At 39.7% G+C, this 21,077-nt stretch overlaps 1 protein-coding gene across 4 annotated transcripts in view; it reads left to right on the top strand.

Moving 5' to 3' along the window:
* The window catches only part of mpped2a (metallophosphoesterase domain containing 2a), a 68,013-nt gene that overhangs the window by 8,513 nt on the left and 38,423 nt on the right, over nucleotides 1-21,077 (top strand). For all 4 annotated transcript variants that reach the window (XM_029498293.1, XM_029498292.1, XM_029498295.1 and 1 more), the window contains exon 3: nucleotides 14,239-14,420. In XM_029498293.1, the coding sequence (XP_029354153.1) occupies nucleotides 14,239-14,420 (182 nt within the window). The remainder of the gene's footprint in view (nucleotides 1-14,238; nucleotides 14,421-21,077) is intronic.

The raw sequence follows: 21,077 nt of genomic DNA, 5'->3' as shown, positions 1-21,077 counted from the left end.
CCAAAAGATGGGAAAATCACCGGCGGTATGTGAGCTTCTTTTTCGCACATACTCGACTAAATTTCTCTTTGTAAGCTACATGCTTCGAGGGAGACAAAACAGTTGCACTTGAATATAATGAATAATATAGTTGAAGAGAGAAGGAACTCCTTTCTCCGCTGTTCATCTCTCTCATACTGTACCTTTACCACAGGTAGAAAAGGTACAGCAGTAAAGCAATAGCAATATTGCAAGAAGTACTATTGTTTTGCATAGCTGTGGACTCTAACAATGGATACTGGGCACCTAATCAAATTGCAGCTTTTTCCGTGGCCATCCAATAATATCTAATAACAGCTCGGTGATTCCTCAGGTAGAAGTGGCACCTTTAAGCACGGAGGTGAAAACATACCGAGTTAAATATTATCCTTCCTTTTCCAAATAGTTATTTATACAGAATAAAACATCATTCAATTAAGACACCTGAGCACTAACATTCATTTTAATGCAGGGAATGAAAATTCTTTAGACCCCTGCTCTACACACACACACAAATAAAATTTCTACATTTAACAAACTAATTAAGATGCCTTCTTAATTATTCCCACCCTCTGAATAGAGCTAGGCACTCATAAGTATGAATCATTTAATAATGCGACCGCCTGCATAGACACACTCAGATATTCTGACAAGCTGGTGAGCAACCAGCAGCAGCAGAATATGGCCTTCACATATTTGTCCTATAAGAGCGCCGGGAATTTTATTAATTAATTCCTTGAGGTTTTTTATTATTATTATAATTATTATTGGGTTCTAAGTTGTAAGTACCGTATTTCCTTCCCCTTCTCATTGCAGAGGAACAGGAATGTAAATGTGGTTGAGGGAATAGTTTTTCGGGATTGTAATTGTGTAGGTTTGCTTCAGCAGCAGCCCCCGTTTTACAGCTGTGTTATTCACACGTATGAATAATTTCTGCAAGAAAGTCTTTTTTTTTTTTTTCCCCCCAGAAATGAAGGTTGACGGTTGTATATTGGAAGGAGGGAAGATGGTTAACATGTAAAGTCACAGTGATGATAGATCATAGTCGAGGTGCTTAGATGATAATTAAAAAGGACATTTCTGTCTCTGTGTTGGTAATGGTAGCAGTTCCACTCGTGATGCCACTCTCAACAACAAATGTACCACCTTTCTGTCCAAAAAGAGATCCTGGGTATTTGATTGTATCATGTTGTGGAAAAAGTTTAACCTTGTTTGTGCAAACCTTTGAAAAGCGGGCGTTACTTTGAAGATGAAAATGTTCAGATAATTGCCAATTTAATTGTAGGAAATAAACAGAAAGTGTGATGTGCAAACTAACCCAGTGATGTTTAAGCTGCTGCTGAACAGCTTTTCATCCTCTTCTCACAGCATTAGTTGCTGTTTAATAGATCTGATAAAAATACAAATGGGGAAAAAGCTACACTTCTCTGCTATTCTGCTGTGTCGTCTGCTTCATCTTCTGCTGTTTGAGTTCATTATCCTGTTGTTAGGGCTGTTGGGACATAGCTGTGTTCCCACTCCTTCCTTTTCTTTTTTGAATATTGGTTAATTTTGCCACAAGTATAAATAACACTTATTTGTTTTTGTTTAAAAAATGTAACTATTGATTTGCGTTACACGTTTCGGCCCCAACATTTGTTTTTACTTGATTTTATATCGTAATTTTAGGGACCACAAAGCCTAGCTTTGACTGTTACTGTTTTGCTGTAATTGTTAAGATTTTATTAGCCTGTGGTGCTGCTACAACCTGAAGCTAAACTCTGAGCAGGGTCTATTCATGTTTGTGGTCGCCTGATTTAAAACTAAAGTGTATCCAGATGATCATCTACTTTTAGGAAGTACAGCATGCTCAGAATTTTCTTCAGCAACCATCTATTCCTGTGTTGCTTTTTCGCGCAAACTTGGTGTGAAGTTTGCTGCTACTTCTCCACCTTTTTATATTTGTCACCTATCTTCAGATCCCTGATTTTTTATTTGAAATGTTATTGCCCATGTAGTTGTAGTTTTACGAGCCAAAAACCATCTTAAGCCTTCTTAAGAAACCTGCTGACATCAGGCTTTTGTCGGGAAATGAAAAGACACAGGCCTATATTGGCTCTGGCTTTGATCTGCATTAATGTGTACATACAACATCCGTGTGAACGTGCTTATCTCACCTGCTACAGTAAGACTTATCACCTGTCCAAAATGGCGCTGTTGAACCAGAAGCACGGCAACCACGCTAAGTGCTTGGACTAACACAATCATCCATTAAACATTTGACACATTGAGGCTTGATCACTTTTACCTACAGGGAGGAGATGTAACAGATACGTTATCATAGCGTTTTTTGCACAGGGGCTAGGAGCTCCCTCGTGTGTGTGTGTGTGTGTGTGTGTGTGTGTGTGTGTGTGTGTGTGTGTGTGTGTGTGTGTGTGTGTGTGTGTGTGTGTGTGTGTGTGTGTGTGTGTGTGAGAACTCAGAACTAAGGTGTCTATACTATGTATGTAGGTTGTTGTAGGTCAAATTACACACATGATTAAATGGATATGGACAATGTAAACTTTACACCTGCCATTATTTGGAGTGAAATCCCTACTGCAAGCAAAATAACCTCCCTTAACTTTCTCCAAACATTAAAGGCCTAATGTGAATAAAATGTCACACCAAGTGTGACAAGAAAATGAAATAGCATGTCAGCCCCATTGACAACATATTAATGTCCTACAATAGGGTTTAATAAAACTGGAACATTATTATAAAAAGGTTTTTTCAATTAGTATTGCACCCACATGTTTACCTCTTATTTTGCCATCTAGTTTTATTTTTCTTACAAACTGTTTGTCGAAGGAGCAGCAGCCAGGTTTCATCTCTCTTGAGCTGAAGCCGGCCTTTTGTTTCTGCTGGCCTGTTACCGCTCGCCGACAGGAGTGGAGGGGCTTTTGTAATAGGAGAACCCTTGATTAAGTTCCCTCTCCACCCCTGACCTGCGGCTGGAGCCCGATGAGGTGGTTGTGGCAATGGAGTTGATGGAAAAAGGGGAGAGGGAGTTAAGTGACAGTTGACATTGGACAGGTCTGCTGTTTTTGAGATTGAAGCCTTTTTGATGTCTTTGAGATTTTGGCCCCTGAGACCCCAGAGCCTGGCATCATGGGGCACAATCTCCTGATGATGTCAGTTCTCCTTTGACATGGAATAGACATGAAGTGGTCTGAGCCTGCAGCCTCTCAACTTGACAAGTCTGAGTGTTTGTGCAGTTTAATGTCTGTTTAGCTTGGATTTACTGGTAATCAAAGGTTGTTCATAATCCATTTGAATCACATTATTTCTTCCAGTTTACGGAAGCTTCGTCAGTAAGAGACAAAAGAGTGGTGAAGTTGTTGTCCCTTTAGGAATCATCACGGAGTTGATTTATTTTGTGTGTGGGTAAATGCGCCATACATGGGTCAGACACAAGTAGATTCCCTTAAATATGACCAATCATTTTTCAGAAGGGTTATTCTAACTGGGTTAATGGCTGCTTCTATTAGATGAACATGCTTTTCTACAAAAGCTTTGATTAAACAAATGGCGAGCAGCTGTACAAGAAATTTGCCCAGATGAACCCAATTTGCCTTTAAAAATTAAAAGATTATGAATCTGACAAGACATTAGATGCAAGTGTGCTTTTAGGTTTTTAATGTCCTGATGCCATTGTGCGCAATTGTAGATGCAAACAGTGACACTGTGGAGGACGATTGTGCTTCTAGCTGCTGTACAAACTGATAAAACAGATCTGTTGTTTCTGCTCCTGGAATTGTTGCTTCCACTAAAGTGTTCATGCTTTCATGTGAGATACTTGTGTGTTTGTTGTTTTTACTCTGTATAGCTGTAGTGTTTCTGGTGTAACCGCAATTGGATGAGTAACAGGTTTGTTGAGTGTCTGGGCTTTGAGAGACGTCAGAGCAGGAGAGTAAGTGAAAATTAGCCCCTTCTCCGAGATGTTCAAATCAACGTTGGCTGGAGCAAATGTTTACAAATATCGATGTCATTTGAACCGGCTCTGAGTGCTGATTGTGGCCTTTGCCATTGCAGAAAAAAAGTCAGCAGGTGTTTACCGGTGATTTGATCAGTTGAGAAGGGGCTATGCTTACTCAGTTGTCTGGTTTATGTTAGCAGGTCCCGTACCTGGTCATAAGTCCGTGAGAATATCTGCTAGATGGAGGGATATAATGTGAATGCTTGGATACAAAATTGCCCATTAAATAAGTTTGAACAAAACCTGCCAATCGGAAGGGGAAAAAAGGAATAACCTTCCCTTGACACACTGCTGCAAAGTGCTCATGTCATGTGTCTTTCTGTACTTTGGTTTTAGTCGTGTTGCTTACCTAGGTGAGCATCTGTTATTTTCTTCATGCATTCGGCAGGGTGGTGTTTGTCCCCCTGTAGCCACTGTTCATCTCCTCAGTCGTCTTCCCATCAGGCCTGCAGCCAGGCTGACTGTCAGCAGCACAATTAAAGGCTGTCCCATAATGAAAGGGGCATTAGCAGAAGCAATTTATTTCCCAGTGCAGTGCCTGAAGGTTTCTCCGGCGCTGAAATCCCTGTGCAGACTTTTGTGTGTCATTGAGAGAGGAGTAACAGGGAGGGACAAGAAACAAATGGAAGATGATCATATTGCCTTTAAAATCAATTCTTTTTTGAATGTTTTGATCAGCAACCTTGTGTTTTATCTTTATCCTTCTCCTCTTGTGAATTTCTATCACTCTGCATCTTCATTCTGTTAATGCTTTTGCCCCCCCACGCTCCTGTTGGATTTTCTTGTTTTCTTGTTCTATTCTCCCACCTTTGCCTCATTCTCTGCTCCCTTGTGCAATCCCCTCCACCACCCCCCTATCCTTTATTCCTGCATTCATTTTGTTCCTCTGAGGTTTATTGAATTAGCGCAGACAGCTGAAACGCAGAAGATAAGAGGCGCTCTTTCCTCTTGGTGAAATGGTATTGCACTGTCGATGAGTGAGCGGTGAGTGTGAATCTATGGGAGGGGGAGGGGAACTGATGCAGAGGTTATAGTCAAGAAAAGGGGAGTATTGTGTTTTGATGTTTCTTCTAAAAGATTAAAAAAGAGTGTGAGCTCAGTATTTTGTCTCCAGCTCAACTGCCATCGGCTCTGAACTTTGCCACTCTTTCAGTTCCGTGAACACAAACATCATATTTTCTCTGATGCTCTTTGTTATGAATGGCATTGAAGAACAGAGGTCCATTTGCTGACGCTTCATCAGCTGCTGTGAATTTTATTTCTGATCATCAAAGAGCGTGATTTGTCTAGAAATTGTATCTTTGCTGTCAGCTCCATATGACAGATTTAAGTTGCAATGAGACAAAGTGATTGTCTGCAGTATAACGTTTGCCTTCAGAAATTTAGGAAGCACAATGTGAATGAAATCCATGATTTAGATTTTCTCGCTGCTGATTTTTGCTTTATCGTTCCGTTGACCTGTGAACAAGAGTGTGCAAATTTTGTTTGTCATGTATGGAGAGGTCAGCTTTTGCAGTCTATTTACACATTTCCCCTTTGACCTCTGTGGGGGTTTTAGGTGGCTGTGGCCCTGCTGGTGGCCTCATTGATGAAAAATCATTAGCAGGGCAATTCCATTAACAATGAAGGAAATGGAGGGAGGGAGGAGGAGGAGCTGGAGGCTAATCCAGCAACAGGTGGCAGCAGGTATGAAATGGATGGACACAGAAAGCAGACTGATTGCCCTGTATTTCTGTCTGAGACAAGTGGGCAGCTCAGAGGTCGTTGACCCCCTTAACCCTGGGGGGGAGGGGGTGGTCCAAGCCTTAATATACTACATTATAATCACTGGGGCTGGTCATTAGGCTGAACCAGACAATAACATGCTCACAGTTTGTGGAAGGTCGTTTTTGTGTTAAAGCAGCAAATTCAAATTTAGCTCTGAAGGGAAAAGTTTTCCCAGTCAGCTGTGGTAGCACTGGACAGGGCTGCACTCAGGTCAGAGTTTGGTTCCATCGAATGCCTTTTGGACTGAGCTGAACTGGACTGCTGGACTTGATCCAGGCCTCATCACCCAGCATCCATGTCGAACCCCACTAATGCTTCTGTGGCATGAGCACAAATCCCTGCAGCCAGTTCAACATGTCTCTCACTGGTACAGGCTGTGGTTACATTATTAAGGGTTTTCACATCTTGCCCTTTTTTATCCACATGCTTTTAGTTGTGTAGTGCAGGTGTTCTTGATGTTGGGTCCTGGGTGATTGAAGGGGGTTCTCAGGGGAGTCCTTAGCAAAAGGTGAATGTTTTTCCACCTTAGTGCCTTTTGTAACTTTCAGTGATGGAATATTTGATTATTTGGCTGTTGGATTTCAAAATGCTTCCAACATTAAAAAAAAAACAAAAAAAAAAACATCTGGACACGAAACTTTACCAAATGTGATGAGAGCCCATACCATATGAGGCCTCTCTCTCTCTCGTATATCTTGCCCAATCCACTTTCAAATGAGGGTATAAAAAGAGAGGCAAAAATTAACTTCCGTCAACTTATTGCCTTGATATGAAAAAGTTTGAGGACCACTGAAGTTCTTCATGTTTAGCAGAATATTCTAGAGCCACTTATTAGATTAAATACATACATGATATATATTTTGATATATTTTTTATCGCAATTGTGGAATAACATTTCAAAAAATTAACACCAGTCTGTGTTCTTCTTTCCACATATAACGTGAGCAACAAGTCACAACTCTCAGTTCAATCACATGTCCTTCATATTCATAGCTTATTGCTGGTCAGTAATTAACAGCAGACTAAAAAAATCTTAAATTGACAAAGTACATGTAATTTTTTTTTTTTTTTTTTTTTTTTAACGCACTGGTCCTCCAAAATAGAGTGAAGTTTAATTATTATGGCTTTTCTTGAATGTTTGTCAGTTTTATTTTGCCTTATAGAAAATAAAGTTGACTTGCAAAAGATCAGTGATGTTGAGGAAGATTTTACACCTTCACCAAATAAACTGATTAATGATATGATAATTATAGAACATGCTGTACATTTTACCTCACTTTATCTTACATTTTACTAAAAGTATATTTTATTTTGATTGCATCACAGATTCAACATTGTGAAAAATAGACATTGGTCACTCAAGAGATTATAAATAATAAGGTCCTTCTGGATAAAGAGGAAAGCACTCTTTGTGAGTCTGTTCTTTCTCACTAAATATTCCCTGTATTTTTAATTTAATAGAATGATCTTTTAACAAAAAAGTCAATCGCTATTGTCGCACAGAGTCAAACCAAAGCGCTAGACAGTCCTTCAGTCTTGTGCCAGAGAAAGTTAGATGTGCCAGACTGTGGTATTTCAAGGTTTGTCATGTCAATTATGAGTATATTAATGAGTTATTCTTAGTGAGTGATAAAATCATATACAAACACTGAATTTCAATAGTATTTTAAGTTACAGTTCTTCTGTTAGATCTGCTGAAAGTCTCTCTAGTTGTACTTTTTTTTTTTTTTTTTTTTTGGGGTCAGGCAGTGTACAATCATGGTGTGTATATGGAAGCTGGGAAGGTTTTCCATGGGGGGAAAACAACCCAACAGCTTCTGATCAATCGCAGTGATTATGCAATGTCTTTAAAGAGCAGGAAAGGAGCAACAGAGATGTCATGCTGCTTATATGCCAGAAGTTTAGGGTCACGTTTGAAGAAGCAAGCTTGTGCTTGAACTTTGACCTCATTTGGTTGTAGGTTTTTCTAAAAGGCCACAGAGCCAAATGTGCCCAGTCAAATAAAATGTCCTCATACAGACCTCAGAGAGAACACACCTTTGTCTCCTCCGGTCTCTCCCATGCTGCTTTCTACACATAGAACCAGTGGCTGTGTAGGGGTTCAAGTTTAACTCCTCTTGCTTGTCAGTTTTATTATGAATATGCCATTTCTGTGAATTAAGAAGGCTATGAGGTCTTCAGTATACTTTAATATGAACAATCACATTGTCAGATGATACTGAAGTGTTTCATTTTCATTTCAAATGAAAGTCCTTGTTCTATTTGCCCAGTAACATTTTAAATCTGCCACATTATGTGGCACAATGATATGAATAAATGACAATTTCAGATATTGAGGCAGCAGAAAGGATTGACATTTTCTGAGGAAAACAGAACAGTGTCACAAAGTGGCTTGATTTTTACAGACAAAAAAAAGTTCAAGAGAAGAAAAACAATTTTTATTGTCAAATGTCTTCAATCTATGAATTTTGCCATTTAGAGCTGATGTGAACTGAAGAAATACTGCACTTCACAGCCCAAGTAACAATGACTGTACAGCTGCAATGATGTCTTTATTTAGTTTCCTGAAACGGAACAGATGAATGTATCTTTAAAAAAAACAAAAAAACAAACCTAGAAGCTCTCTTATTTTCGTGCAAATTTTGCAGAGCTGTAGTTGAATGAGAAGTTAATGCAATGAGCTCTGTCTGCCGAAGGATCACAGACGTTCCTTCATCGAGCAGATATTTCTGCAGCCACGGACCTCAGTTTTGTGTCAGCTCCAATGTCACGGCGGATTTGAGAGTGTGCTGCTGCCCTCCTCGAGCACATTAGCATTTCTCCTTTCTCCCCCACTCGTTCTCCCTCTGCAGTCTTCCCTCTGATGTCACGCCGGAGCTCAGACATGTTAACACGAACCTTCATGCTAACGCAGTTCAGTCTGTCACTGGAGAATATTCTTTTACCTGCATACAGAGAAGCGGGAAGACTTTTTCATTTTCACTGTCTCCATTTACAATAGATCAGAGGCCTCTGCTGCACTGCTGAACTCCTGTATACATTACTAACGAATCTCTGGATTCTTATTCTGTCATATCTTAGCAGGAAAGACAGGGGCCCTCTCGCACTCTCTCTGTCTGTCTGTCTCTCTCTCTCTCTCTCTGTGTGTGTGTGTGTGTGTGTGTGTGTGTGTGTGTGTGTGTGTGTGTGTGTGTGTGTGTGTGTGTGTGTGTGTGTGTGAGAGACTATCAAGGTTTCTTGGGCCTGCTCTAATTGATAGGGGCTGCTGGTATTTACTTTCATACTCTTGGTGGATTAAATCTCAAAGAGTGGAGATGGAGGGTTTATTTTTCCCTCTTTGCTTTGTTTTAATATGCATGTGTAGCTGCATCTACACACACATATATATATGTACATAGATGTGTGTCTGTGTGTTGTCATCCCATGTGGTTCTGCATTTGTCTTTCCTCCATGACGAGAACTGTCGAATCCTGTAAAGCTGCATGGCTTCCAGGCACCACAGAGCACCAGATCTAATCAGCAGCTACACTGCAATGTATGTGCTGCTCTGCTGGGTCGAGTTAAAGTGTGTGTGTGTTGGCGCACAGAGACTTATTTACTGCACACAGTCAACAGTAAATGTTATTATCTCTTCAGCTAGTTTTTCATTGTGTTTAATGTGGAGGCCAGCGCTGTTGGGGGCAGCTGCTACATTGTCTCAAAGTAAAGCTGAGATATCCCTGTTGAATACTGAGAACTGACCGACATCAGGCAACAATTGAGAAACACAAATTAGACTAGATAATGTCTCATAGTAAACCGAAGACTGAGTGCGGCACACGCTAAATGTGCTGATGACATCGACGACAAGCTATGTAGCAGATGCACAGGACACACACTGCACATTGATGGTGACAAAGTGACTCGACACATCCTGCTCACAAGCTGCTGTGATTGCCATTGACTGAATCTATAATATTCTCCAATCAGAAAAACAAAATTAAATACAATAAAAAAAAAAAAGTTATTTATGTAGCTTGTTTTTAGAGATATTTTCTTAATAGAAGCAGATTTGACAACATTAATTTTAAAGTGTACCATGATTGGTCTGCAGTGTATGTTTTGTGCTTGTTCTAACAAAGCAACTAAAAATAGCTCTGTATATGAAACATAAAGCAAGAGGCCGTGGTAGTGGGGGTGTTAATTAATAATATAGTTAATAATACGTAGAAGCATTTATAGCTTTGAAAATGGAGCACAATGATTAAAAATTTCGTTAATATTTTCTTGCATGATGAAAAGTAAATGATCATTTATACGTTTTCTGTAACATCTTGCTCTGTCCTACCAACAGTCTAAAACTCTAGAGATTCACTTCATGGTCACAGAAAGAAAGAAAATATGCACATTTAAGAGGCAACCAATGGCCCCACATAGTCATCTTATTCAATTTGATGAGGGGGGCTTCATTTTTTCAGACAGTTCTGTTGTCTGAGTGAATGCAGCCCAGGCCAAATATGTCAGTCATTTTTTTCACAGTTTTTTTTCCTCAACAGCCTCTTTTTGCTCGCAGCTTCGGGCTCATCCGGTTTTGCAGAGGCAAAAACAACAGATCCCCCCAGGGAAGCTGAGGTGTAGCATGCGTGCAGCTGCTTTACAAGCTGCAAACGGTGGCTACTGATCACAGATGGTGACTACGAATGTTGGTCAGGCCTCAGTGGCAACAGGCAAGAGTTGTTCAACATGTACAGCAGGACAAGGCAAATTTTTGATTTCGATTTTTGGTGTTCTGCACCTGACACTGCCTCCATGCCGCAAATATTTCTAGTTTGTGTGTCCTTATTATCACTGATGTGTTTTTTTGTGTGATGAGGAGACGTGTTGAATTTGCTGGGTTATTCAAAGATCTGTTATATTTGAAATCATAGAACGCAGATGGCAACACGTTGAAGGTTAAACTGGAATATAAAAAGAGGATAAATCCAAAATTTATAGATGCTTTTGTACAGGAAACAAAAAGTATGAGGGCTGACTTGGCCTGGCTTTTATAGCCACCTAGTCTCAACCCAGATGAACACTTTTGGACTAATGTGTTATACAACACTCTCCTTTTCAGTCAGGGAATATCTTCAGAAAGAGGGGTGGATTCATTGTTCCAGTGTAGGTTCAGAGAGCTGAAGAACTGCTCTCGATCCATGTGTTAGTTCAACATTTTTTGTTTTTGTTGTTTTTTTTTTTTCTTTTAATCCATGTGCAACGTGAACACTCGCAGATGCTGTCTTAAGTGTACAGCTGTAACTAACGATTATTTTGGCTGTAAAATGATCTATGGATTATTTTTCCAATTAGTTGACTAGATACAATCATTTTCAAATTAAAACAAGTGTTTGCAACATTCTGCATTTTTAACATAAAATATCAGTCATCACAAAGATAAATAAATAAAATAATGCAGAATTAAAGTGCAAATAGACTTTAAAGAAAAATATTATCTATAGATAAGCATGTCAAAATAGCAGCAGTTAACCTGCCTTGAAGGTTTTGGGTGTAACAAAGTTGAAACTACCTGAAGAAGAGCTAAGTCAGTTACTAAGAAAAAAAATCACCATGCTATTTGAAATCTTCCCAGATCCAAATCATCTGTTTGACATGCTCATGCAGCACTGTCATGCTTCCATGACAGCTCAATTGCAGAGTTTGCATTTAACTTGTTTCATTGGTTTGATTAGGGTAAGGGTTGTACTTTAGGAACTTTTTGTCTCGCTTTTCTGGCCTCTTCATTCATGCATTCTTATTTGGTGCTGTGCAGAATACAGACAGTGGACGTGATGCTCCCAGCACTTCCTGTAGTGCATTACAGTTACAAATGACCCAGTATGATTTCTCATACAACTGATTTTTGTGATGTGACCCCTCTAAGCTAAAATTCTGTATCCAAAATATTAGTCAACAACATCAATTATGCCGACTAATCGTTGCAGCTCTACTTCAGAGTGACATCTGGGTCTGCACCATCCTCTTGAAGTCAACCATTCAGCCCTTGCTCACTCTTGGCAACAAACAATGTTTTCTGGCACCAGCAGCCCTGTAAACAAGACCATCTCAGTCCAGACTGGTCTGGTTTGTTGTTCCCTGATGACGGAACAAGCTCCTGTCCTCTGTCAGAAGGAAGATTTCCCCTCTTTGCCTTCACAAAACACTTTAAAACTGATGTCTTCAGAGACGACCTCATATGCAGTCTGTTGCGCTTTCTTATATATCAGATGTACTTATTTAATAGATGTAGTACTTAATGCTTATTCCAAGACCTTCAACTGTCAAGGTATACGACAGATGAGTAAGTATAATTAATCATCCAAGTCAATGCCTACCATAACTGATGATTGTTTTATAATCATTATCCACGCATATCGCAGATTTCTGATCATAGAAAATGACAGATGCTTGGGTCGACCAAAGTTGTCCAGCTTGTCTACACCATTGACTGTCAAACTCCCAAAGGAAACACCATCAGATCCTGGTTTCTTTGTCAAGACTCTCCCAGTCTAATACTAAGCTCAACATAGAGCAGAAATGTGAAGACAGGAAAATTGTTTCCCAAATGAGACCCCCTTAAAAGCAGCGATTTCCTTTTGTCCCGAGGTGCCTATTTTCTCCATCTCTGTTAATCATGTCTTCGTCAGTCTGAAATCTTTTGATTTCATCTGCTATTGTGGGTGTTTCCATGCCATGTTTGTGCACACACTCAAGTTAACTCCGTGTTTTGTGTGTGTGCTTGTCAGGTTGGCGATTTCAATGTTGATTATGTGTCTGATGTTTTCGACGGAGTGGCATCCCTTCTAATGAAATAATGGTCTAGTGGTGGTGAGTGCAGGAGGATTGCACATTGTAGACTTTAATTACAGACAAGATGATTTTTTTCTCCTTTTTTCCCTTTCAGTCAGAAAAAATACAGGTTTTCTGCATCTTTTTTTCTCTCTCCTTTTTCCCCCTACACTTACATTTACCAAAATGCTGTGAATAAAAGGCTTTTTTCCAGCCAGACTTCCTTGGGTCTAAGTGTTTTTTCTTAAGATAATGGATTGTGAGGACAAGGAATGCCTTAATTCACCATCTCTTTAGCCAATTTGATGCCACAAAACAGCCATTTCCCTCCTTGTGTGCACAAATTAATCTGAGTGCGGGTTGTTTTTGAGGCCAGAATACACATTTTTCATTGTTCTGATGTCTCCTTTTCCCTTTGAGATGCGTTTTCCTTTGTTACAGTCCATTATTCTGTACACTGTGTAATTTTTTTTACAAAAAATTAATTTTTTTAGGTTCCTGTTTGCCCCTTCTGCTATCTGGTATAAAAATTAGCATATATTTCCTTTCCTACAAAAAAAGACAAAGGTGCTCTGTGGAGTACACTTTGAAAATAACAAAGCACAAGTATTCACATTCTTTGAATTGTATCTCTTTTCACAGAGCGCATTGTTCAAAATTATGAAACCAAGGGCAGACATCTCATAAATAATTGGAGGATTTTACACAATGTATGATTGGTTGTGTTGGTCTTTTTGTTGCTGACAACGTGAAATCACTTGAATGAAGACTGATGGGATTTCACAGGTCAGAAATCACTTGCCTAAGAACTTGTGCAGCACTTTTTGAATTGATAGCAAGCTTTGCAGTGCGAGTTGGCTTGGGGATGAAGACAATGTCCCACTTAAGATGCTGCAGATTTATATATTAAAAGGTCAAATAGATACATATGAAATTAGAATAATTATACAAAAACAAGAAGAAAAACATCAATAATTATGAAAAAACAACAAATAATTTCTCCGGAAGTGAATATGCATGAATGTATTTTTATGTGCAAAGTATAAGTGTTTGTGTGAAATTTACATATTTGCAAGCTGAAATCTTTGGCCAGATATTTACTTGTTTGATGCAGTATACTGCATGCTTTTGTTTTGATAGAATGTTTGGAAAAGACAAAGAACTTTTAACAAGTTCAAAATGAACTCCTCTACTTATGAAATTACCTTTTATTTTATCTGTGACTTTTTTAGTTTATTGGAGAAAAGATTCTCAAGAGTCATGTAATAGAAACCTGTGTTGAAACTTCAATATGAAAATGATAAATTTTGCACACACAAACAGGGATAAAAACAATGGTTATGTTTCATTGTGGAAACTGTTGTTCATACATTACAAAATGGTTTCTTTTTCTTAGGAAGGAATAAAGCGCTGTGATAGAAAGAAGCAAATCTGGCTTTTTTTATGGTATCAGATTGGCTCTGAAAGTAAATGTTGGAATCTGAATTCATCAAATCACAATGATCAATTATTGGATTTTCATTGTCTGAATCTTGTGTGATAGAATTGAGACTACCTGAACAAGCCTTTTATATAGTTCATATCGCAGAGCCTGACTCCTAACATCCCCCCTCTCTGACTGTTTTTTTTTTTTTTTTTTTTTTCCCCCCCAGGGTGGACCCCATTCCATATGACACTCCCAAGCCGGCAGGACACACCAGGTTTGTGTTTGTTTCCGATACACACTCGCGTACAGACGGCATCCAGATGCCCTACGGTGATGTGCTGCTGCACATGGGCGACTTCACCGAGTTGGGACTGCCCTCCGAGGTTAAGAAGTTCAACGACTGGCTAGGTACTAAGCTGCTTAACACACGCTGCTGAGCGTATGCATCAGTCTCACACGTACACACCACTCACATTCATGATGGTCTTCTTTTCGGCAGGGGGAAAGGACAGAGGCATGAGATATGTTGCATGCATTACTTGTAACTGAACCACACAATGACTTCCTCCCTCCCCCAATGACCCCAACTGCTGTGCTAAAGTGTCCAGTTTAACCCCTCTGACCTAACACCCTGGTTCACTTAACCTTTTAACCATCCTTCTGGCCCCATGCTTCGGGTGGGAGCTCTCAGCCGTGTGTGCTCGTTTGGCCTCAGTCCCAGCACCAAGTGTTTCATGTGGACCCTCCAGGGTCAGAGCGAACTCACACTACTATGAAGTGTTTCTGTCCCGCTAATTTAGTCATGTTTTTACACATTGCGACAAACCCACACACAGCATCACCACACTGACCTATGCTTTTATTTACACATTAAATTATCTCTGTTTATGGTTAATTAGGGCCAAAACACTCACCAGTGCCAGAGCCCCATTCGAATCTGTTTACGTTCTTGTATTTCATTATTTTGGGTGCTTAAAATTGGATCCTTTTGGCGGCTTTGCCCCAAAACTCATGAAACTTGGTCAATGTGCCCCAAATTTGATATCTTATGTGTTGCAGCAATTCAAGTCACAAAATGGTTCAATGGCACCACCTTCAAAGTTAAGACAGTAGAATCCCTTGTAGAATCCCTTGTTCCAGATTGAACCATATAAATGGAAAGCATTTATATGTATCATGGGTAGATGCCCAAAAAAGTCTCTTGGACCCACAATTAACCGTAAGCCCAACAGGAAGTCTGTGTTTTCATTCATATGTACGATTCTGGCCTCATTTCCACACTTCGTACTTTAACAAACTCGTCATCTTTAATCCAAATGACTTCACATTAACTCAGTGTCATCTCAATTTTAAAAATCTTATTAGTTGAACTTTTTAAGTGTGGCAGTGCTGTAAATGTTGAGGTTCCTCAATAAAACAGGAACTCCATATAACATACATTGCACAATTTGCACCAAATTTGCTGTTCATGATAAGTCCCCCACCCTGAACAGGGAACTGGATCAGATTAATAATGTCACCTACTGGAAACAGGAAGTCACAAGCTTCTGTTTTTTTAGTAATTGATGAAGCGACATTATAAAGCCCATGGGCCTACATCACATATCACCATGGCAACACCTCGTTAACCATGGAATATGGCTTTCACCGGCACATAGCAGACATTTACAAAACTTTGCACACACACCACCACCAGTGAACCGTTTTAACATGATTGGGTGGAAACAAGTCTAGGGAGTTCTGAGTTGCATAGGTGTGTGAAGGCCAGTTCATCGATTTTCTTTTGGCTGAGGAGTTGAAGTAGTTCTCTGTAGGTGAAACAAGAGACTTTAAAATTTAATGAAAGAAGGGCAATATCTGAAAGACTGAAGGCAAAACTAATTGTAAAGAGCTGCAGTTGAGTCAGTCACACAGATACAGATATATTTCTCAGTCACGCTGTCAAGGAAGTGTGTGTTTGAGTAAGAATGTGTATTGCACTTCTTAAGGCAGTATTGATACTAATTACCAATCTGGTACTTTAAACGTACTTTGTTACTTTTTCTTTTAACAACTGAATTAACAATTTATTTGTCTTTTACTGAATTAAGTTTCTTGACTAGCAAACACAACATACACACAGACGTAAGGGTGGGAAGGTGAGATGGTAACTGAAAAACTTATTAAAACAAATTGAATGATTTGACTGACAAAATGATTGTGTGTTCACAAAAGTTATATCAGATATTTAGCTCACTCTCAGAGGAAGGTGTTGCCACACTGTTTTAACAGCAGCATACTGGACAGATGACAGGTCTGCGTGACAAGATATGAAAGCAAACATTTATGTGGCAATAACAAGAGATTTTCTAAAAAAAACAAAACAGAAGTGTTAATGTTAAGGTAGAGCTGATTGATAACATGGCCTCTAGAAATGTAGCCTTGGGACCTGTTTATTACTAGGTGGTGACACCCTTCCCTATGTAGAAGTTGAAAATCTAATAAATATCTTGTTCCAACTAATTCCAACTAATCTCTCTCATATCCTATTCGAGGTAAATAAATATGGACTGCAGCGGACAGGGAAATGCCCACTGACTTTTCATGCTTGCACAAAAAAGCGGGAGGGAGGATGTGAGAGAGGTTTGATGTCAGCAAAGCAAAGAGAGGAAAGAGAGAGGAAGGGTTCTGTTCCCAACCCATGACATACTTTCCCTACTTGGAGGAGCACAAAATATTTCCTATTTATTGTAAATTTTCTTCCTCAAAATAAACGTTAAATAACAACAGTGTCAAGCAGAAGAGTGGGGGAATATTTAACAAAAGGAAACCCCTTCGCTACAAGTCACTCTGAAAATATGTTTTGATTACCAAAGACTCACCTCCTGTGATGTGGAAAGGTGGCTGTAGGTACTGTTGTCTTTGACAGTCAGTCTGGATTCACAGCAGTGACAGGGACTTCTAACACTGACCCAGTTTTCCCAACAAAGGAACAAAAAATTTGAAATAAGAAAGAAAAAAAAAAGATCCAGGCTTCAGTGGGAACTTTTTAAATTACTTCTGCAACATCAGTTCATTCACTCATGTTGAGTAGAGAATTTTGCTAACTTAATTAGTCTCTATCCTCTTCTCTCTCTTCATCCTCATTGCACAGCTGTGTTAAACCCACCTTCTCCACAGCATCCCATCTGTGTTTTTAGATCAAGTACCTTCCTCCATTTTGCCAACTCTAACCTTTATTTTTGCATTTAGAGGAGATTTTGTGGAGCTTTGGATAAAACAGAGTTTCATTCGCACATCAAGCCTGAACTATGTAGGCTTAGTTTTCATCTTTGCACCTTGCAACTGTGGCATTCTGATATTTTCAGTGTTAACTGATCCATCAAACTGTAGATTCTCCTGAGTCTGTAAAATCTCACGCTCCAGTTTTATCAGTTGCTATTGTGATTTGTAGTTGATGGCCACGGTACGCCCCTCTTTCCAGGCTGACCCTTTGAAGTGCTGCCAGGTGCAAGTGTGAACACTCAAATACATATGTAGACAATGTCCCAGTTCTTTCTCTGTTTTCTGTTGTGATAGTCCCCAATGCAGAATTGTGTTCGTGTGTGTCTGTGTGTGTGCGCGTGCCCATTTTTAAGTTCATACAGAATAAATGCACTAATAATGAATTGCAATAGACAGAGGTGATTCAAAATAGATGCAGACTAAATAAATATTAGAAATATATCTTTAATTCCTCATTGATCCATCAAATTCTGTAGCATCTGCTGTAATTGTCAATCATTTACATTTCATCTTGTGCAATGGGCAGATTAGCAGATGGCTCTCTGGTCACTAGGGTCTGGCTTGTGCAGTTCTGCTGTGGTCTTTACATTCAGAATTTGTTGTAATAAAGAAAATGCATGTGTGTGGTGAAAAGGTTTAATATGCCCTTTAAGTTCAGTTTTAGTCAAGTTTGAAGAAGTTCAGAGTGACTCTGAGAGAGGAAGAGACTGAAATTTGTGATGCACAGACTGATTTCTCAGAAGTCAAACACACTGGGCTGCAACTATGGTGTGTCAGGAAAGTTCTGGCTTAATTCCACTCATGCCACATTGGAAGTTGTGAGGTTGCATATTTTCATCAGTCATCATCAGTGGTTGTTTGGTTTCATGATCAAAGTTGTAAAATGCATTGATTTCTTATTGATAGTCCTAAGTCTTTCATGCAAATTTCACAGTCTTGGTAATAAAATAAGGACTGAGATGGATAATAACACTTCACATTGAAAAGGCCTTGGTGTAGGTATTATATACTACATCTACTGAAAATATGCAGGTGATCATATCAAAAGTGCATAGCACTGCAAGTTAGATGTGTTAAGGTAGTTCTCTCTTAAAAGAAGAGTTTCCAATCGGGGAACAACAGGCCAGCAATAGTCTGCAAGAAAACGGACTTGTTTTTTGCAGTGATGCTGATTCCAGAACTAATTCTCTGGAGGACCTCAGTGGCTGAGATGAGCTGTAGGGCTGCATGATTTAGCTCAAGTAAATGCTGCAGACCCAGAAGCATTTCCTCAAAATCAAGTTTGGATCGTTTGAGCCGTTATTTGCCAATGACTCAAAAGGCAGGCCTTAACAAAGATCAGTACTTTGCAAAGCAAAATGTTTAAGTTATGTAGGGCTTTTGTATTTTTGCAGTACAGATAATAAAACATGTAATCTGTCTAAATCTGAACTGGAGAGGAGCGTATGGAAGACTTGGAACTTTTTCCAGAATTTTGTGCTTCTTTGTTGCCCCCCACCCACCCTCCTCTGTCTGCTCCTCTCAGACTCTGGAGGAGGCAGCAGTTTGTCCAGGCCATTGACTTCTGTTTGGTCTCCTAGAGGATATCATTGGAGATCGATGCCGAGACACAAGCTTTGCCTGACCCAGCCTTTTTAATGGTAGAGCATCGACTCTGATCTCCTGCTTCAAGACGCTCCCAGAGGCTTGTGTGTGTGGGCTTTTTTTTTTTTCTCCATCTTGTTTTAAGGAGGAATTATTTGAAATTGATAAATTGTATAGACTCCTTCCATTTATACACAATTTTCTTTATATTTAAATGATTCGGTTGAGCTTAAGGTTAGTAAGAGGCATTAAGCCCCGGGAGTGTGTGTGTGTGGGTGGGGGTGGGGTGGGGGGGGGTGGGGGTTGGGGTGGGGGGGGGTGCATAGTGTATCGATAATATTCCAATTTTAACAACACCAACAATGTTGTGACACATTGTGCCTTAATGAAAGAGATCTTGGTTGGATATTGTACTTGGCCATATGGCGTTTTTGATAAATTGTGCAGCTCTAATTGAAACTTCAAAAATATCTTTAACCTTGATGGCTGCATCTGTGAAACTTTTATACTACGTTTGATAACTTAAATGCTTCGTACTTTACCATTAAAACATTTTTCGTCAGTCATACAGTTTTACCTCTTGGTGGTTTTCCAGATGTTTCATCCAAATATCTAAATGCCCATTGATTAGTAAAAGCTTGTCTTATAAAACCAATTGTCTGCTTGAGCTCTAATTAGAAAATACAATGAGATTAGAGCAGAGGTGACAGATATATAGAAAGGATATTCACCTTTTTAATATGCAGCATGCCATGGAGTGTACGATTTCACATTAAACTCCTGGTTGGAAGGTGTATTTTTAGTAGTGTGCTGCAAATAACACACTTACTAAATGAAATGTTTTGAATATGCAGATGTCTGTTATCTCAAACCTACGACAGATGTGATTCTGCCTCCCTGAGAGGTGTGACAAAACATTTCTTTGCACAGCATTGCTCCTGTTCTGCAGAGCTCTGTGGTAATTGTGTCCTTCATGTCCCTGTTTGTGAGCAAAAAGTACAAAATAAATCCAGGTGTATCGCTGCACCACGCCTCTGTAGGACATATCATGGTGGCAATAAGAAGCAGTAAAAATTCCCGGTAGAGTAATGAAGATGGAGTTGTTTGTTGGTAATTATGTTTTTGCCAACTTTCTCTAGTGTGTGTGTGTGTGTGTGTGTGTGTGTGTGTGTGTGTGTGTGTGTGTGTGTGTGTGTGTGTGTGTGTGTGTGTGTGTGTGTGTGTGTGTGTGTGTGTGTGTGTGTGTGTGTGTGTGTGTGTGTTCCAGTTAGTGCACTCTCCTATAAGGTTAGCCCAAATTTATGATCCTGAGACACGACAAGCGCTAATTTAGAACAACAGGGATGAAACTTAGACCAGGCAACCATGAGTCTTTCATTTTCAGCATTGCACAATTGACACATTCTCTCTCTCACACACAAACACTTTGAATGGATGCTGTGTAATTTTTTTATGTTGACTTACTTTGAGTTTGTATTAGTTTTATATCCAATTTCAACTTGGCTTTCTAAATGAGCACTGTGGCTACACTTTTCCTTTCACTTACTGTCACAAGCTGAATGGATTTTATTTATATGTATGTGTGTGTATATATATGTGTGTATATATTCAGCAAAGCAAGAAGAGCCTTGGTGAGAGAGGTAAAGAAGAACCCAAAGGTCACTGTGGCTGAACTCCAGAGATGCAGTGGGGAGATGGGAGGAAGTTCTAGAAAGTCAACCATCACTGCAGCCCTCCACCAACCGGGGCTTTATGGCAGAGTGGTGCGATGGAAGCCTCTCCTCTGTGCAAAACAAATGAAAGCCTGCAGAGAGTTTTCCAAGAGTTTTGGCCTTTATTCTAAGTGGTATGTGTGGAGAAAACAAGGCGCACTGCTCATCATCTGCCCAATACAATCCCGACAGTGAAGCATGGTGGTGGCAGCATCATGCTGTCGGGGGGGAGGTTCCCCTTCCAACACGACAATGACCCTAAGCACACAGCAAAAATAAAGAAGTGGCTTTGAAACAACTCTGTGACGGTTCTTGAATGGCCCATCCAGAGCCCTGACTTAAACCTATTTGAGCATCTCTGGAGAGACCTGAAAATGACTGTCCACCAATGTTCACCATCCAACCTGACAGAACTGGAGAGGATCTGCAAGGACGAAAGGCAGCTGTGACAAACTTATTGCATCATTTCAAAGAAGTCACATGGCTGTGTTAGCTCAAAAGGGTG

Source organism: Echeneis naucrates, chromosome 3 (assembly GCF_900963305.1).
Source record: "Echeneis naucrates chromosome 3, fEcheNa1.1, whole genome shotgun sequence".
NCBI classification, from domain to species: Eukaryota; Metazoa; Chordata; class Actinopteri; order Carangiformes; family Echeneidae; genus Echeneis; species Echeneis naucrates.
The sequence above is the reverse complement of the archived record's forward strand: the minus strand, read 5'-3'. Positions and strand labels throughout refer to the sequence as shown.